This window comes from Varroa jacobsoni, unplaced genomic scaffold (genome assembly GCF_002532875.2).
Source record: "Varroa jacobsoni isolate VJ856 unplaced genomic scaffold, vjacob_1.0 scaffold_199, whole genome shotgun sequence".
NCBI classification, from domain to species: domain Eukaryota; kingdom Metazoa; phylum Arthropoda; class Arachnida; order Mesostigmata; family Varroidae; genus Varroa; species Varroa jacobsoni.
This window is the reverse complement of record NW_019213101.1, coordinates 20,454-23,921: the sequence shown is the minus strand read 5'-3', so window position 1 is coordinate 23,921 and position 3,468 is coordinate 20,454. Positions and strand designations below refer to the sequence as shown.

The 3,468-nt window shown below is 49.0% G+C and overlaps 1 protein-coding gene across 1 annotated transcript in view; it reads left to right on the top strand.

Annotated features, from left to right (window-relative positions):
* The first annotated feature begins 2,018 nt into the window (after nucleotides 1–2,018).
* Nucleotides 2,019–3,468, top strand: part of LOC111273571 (terminal nucleotidyltransferase 5C) — a 19,315-nt gene continuing 17,865 nt past the window's right edge. Inside the window, exon 1 of the mRNA XM_022855265.2 lies at nucleotides 2,019–3,392. Coding sequence (XP_022711000.1) covers nucleotides 3,369–3,392 — 24 coding nt within the window. The 5' untranslated portion in view covers nucleotides 2,019–3,368. The remainder of the gene's footprint in view (nucleotides 3,393–3,468) is intronic.

Genomic DNA, 3,468 nt, shown 5'->3' with positions numbered 1-3,468 from the left:
GGGGAGGTCAGAATGATGCCTCAACGGAACTGTACCATGCACAATAGTAGAACAGTGGCAGAAACAGGAGAATTCAGCGGGTGAAGTTCGGCGCAGCGTGATGCACGCCAGCCAGGCGTGCCACCCGCAAGGCCATCTATGGCTATCGTGTCCACTACCGCTTGCTGCACTTGCGCACTCTACTACCAGTCAGTCTATTTTTGTTTCTAATGCCGGCCGATGCTGCTAGTTCCTGACGGATTCCAAGAGCCGCTTGGCTGACTATTGTAGCTTGTGGCGCGCGACCGACTTATCGCAGCGAAACGAATGGGCTTGACGTAGTACGTCTGCGCTGACGGAGCGGACAGCGCTCGTGGCTCTTATGTGTAGAAACAAGGGGGAAAAAAGATAGGGGTCACACTTAGGCGAAGCGACGCGCTACTCCATTGATGCCTTTCCATATTTCCTAACAGTACCACCCCGATACGGTTGATCAGTCTTATTCGGCAATGCTGGACCTTTATAGTATTTTAGTTTGCAAAACGTGCAACTCCTACATCTTTAACGGATCGTCGCCATGCAACGGGTAAGCAACGAACGGCAAACTGAATATCATGCTTGGCATAAGCGGATATGTTTGTGGTCTTTGTGTAACAATAAGTAAAGGAAACCGTATAATCGGAGATCGTAAAAAATCTAGCTAAAAATTACAACTGTCTCTTGTCTATTTTTGAGCCGATCGACACGCTTATAGGTTAGCGGACGATATTTCCACTGAACAGAAGCATACTATTGAAACAGGCTACGAATCATCGTTGTGAAGCATCTCAAAGCGGCGGTCGATTGCAGACTTTCCTCACGTGTCTATGGCACCGTCGGAATCATTAGTTCTGATTAAAGTAACCGTCTAATGATCGTTTGTTTTTTTGGTAAAAGCGAAGAGCTTTTTCATCGGGTGTCAACTTCTACCTCCGTCGACGATTCGACCAATCAGCCTGCTTCGAAATCACGTTGTTTTGACTATCCTTCCAACGCGGTTGCTTCTGCTGCTGCTGCTGCTGCTGCTGCTGCCGGCGGTTTCCTCCCAAGGTCAGCCATTATTCAGCTGCATAGCAACTTACTACTGACTGTCGCTACCGCTACTAGTACCCCTATAGCCGATGGACACACTGACGGTATCTTCTACGTATGTATACATGCATACGTCTATATCTAGACGTTTCATGTCGGCTGGTCATGCTCGCTGTGCATCATCTGGCGCTAGCATGAATGGGCAGTGGCAGTCATTTGAACAAGGCAAAGCTCTGATGGTAGCGACTTTTCGTTGACGTTCGTTTAATTTTTGCCGTTGCATAGTTTCGTTCCGCTGTCGTCATTTTGCATCGCTTGCAGAGCGGCGGGTTCCCGATTGTCGCGTACATCGGGCCATCTGTTGTATTTCGAAGTTAGCTATCGATTCGAAACTTGTAAAAGGCTAGAAATTCTGTAAATCGAGCGAAGGATTCGTTTCTTAGCAGTCTCCTCTTTGCGCAAATTATGGATGTTTCGCCGTTTCGTCTTACCTCCACTGTTTCTTACTGCTGTCGTCGTTACTGATACTTCCTTTGCCCCTGTGCACGTCGAACGCACTCCACCGCAAGATAACTAGAAACACTAGTCAGCGGCAAAATGCTGATGATGTTTGTTAGTAATAAGCCAAGAGCAAATGAACGGACAGAATGCTGCCAGTGTCCCTTCTGCTGCTACAGTGGCAACTACCTCCGTCGGAGTGCTGCGAGGGCCTTCCTAGCGCGACTGGCTTAGCTATAACCGACCGACCGTGCTGCTGCTGCTGCTGCTGCTGCTGCCATGAGTACAGCCAGTTCATTGGGCTACTACAGGTCGCCGTAGGACCACTGCAGATTGCTGTTGCTACTGCCTGCTACCGCTGTTGCTGCGTTGCCTCTCCTAGAACCGCGGTGCCAACGGTATCCGCTGCTGTGGTGATGACCGCCGCTTCGTTTATGGCAGCAACAGCAGCGGCAGCGGCGACGGCGGCAAGGCAGCGACAAGCTTCCAGTAAACGGACTGGTGATGGTGGTCGCCGGCGACTGCGCTGAGCACCGCCGCTCGCTGTATCTATCGCTCTCGCTTTGCTTTTGCCGTCGCCGTTGTTGCTGTCGTCGGTAGCGTTGCCGTCGCAGCGGCGCCATCAGCAGCAAGCAGCCATCCGACGCGGTGGCGCTGCTAGGGCTATGAACGGACGCCAGTAGTTAGTCGGTGAGCGCCGGTCGTAGGGTGAACATCGTGCGCAACAGTCCGTGCTCCAATAGCGAGTAAGGGATACAGAGATACACGCGGCAGTGGAAGTAGCCTACGAAAAGTAGAGTTTTCTCAAAAGAATAACAACAATGTTAAAGACATCGTACCGAGATAGACGGACAAGCACATGCTAGTACATCTGTCAGAACGAGCAAAGGTGAACGGGTTGACTGCCCGGCCACTTGTCGAATTGAATCCGCAGCGTTTAAGCAACAAACTGGGAGAGAGCATTGCAGGTTGTGGTGCAATAGGGCATACAGGAGAAGCACGACACTTTGCTAATAGATTGCAGTTATTTTTGAAGTCCTTTAAGAACGTGGAAGAGCCTCTTCGTCCGTGACCGAAGACCGAAGCGGGCCCCGACTAAATCGCAGGTGCCCCGATACGCATATCAGCGAAATCATCGAACCCACAATCTCGATAAGACTTCGACTCACACGGAAAAGTACTTTTCGTTAACGTGTCGTTTATATTAAGTGGCTGTTATTCATATCGTGCTTGGTGTAGTTATGTTCGTCCATCCGTCCGCCCGTCTTCAAGAGAGAAGTCTTTAACGATGTAGATCAACGAGTTCGGCACTTTTAGACACGAACGACAGAAGGCGGGAATGGAAGTCAATGTAAATTGTAACCGTGAATTAGCGCTTCCTTATTTGCCGTCAAAAAGCAACAAATCAGAGTGTTTTTTTTTGTCTCGTCGAACGTGCGCGACGGTAATCGACAGACGTGCATGTAATAACATTCAGTCGCAGCATTAATTGGCTTACCAGTTTTTTACAAGTGAAGCACACACACGGGGAGAAAAAGGAAACAGTATAGTACAGAAGTTCTACTGAATTTCGATCGATCCTCTGATGAAAAAAAAAGGATTAATAAAGGGCAATTACTGCAACCTGAGATCTTGAACGCCTTGTTAGTGCGTGCAGACAGAATCAAGGAATAGTGCGTGTGGATTTCTCTTGCATTGTGTAGACACTACCCGAAAGCCTTTCGTAAGAAGTCTACCTTATCAGCCAGGCTTCGTACGTCACTCCTCCTACAAAGAACAGCACTGAATTTTAATTAAGCTCAACGCCGCAACTTAGCGTTATGGCCGAAACCAGGATACAGGTGGTAGGTGTCTAAAGTGTTCGCAATAATGTCCCATGAGCATAGGATATTTTACTGCCCGCCACACTTTGGACACTAT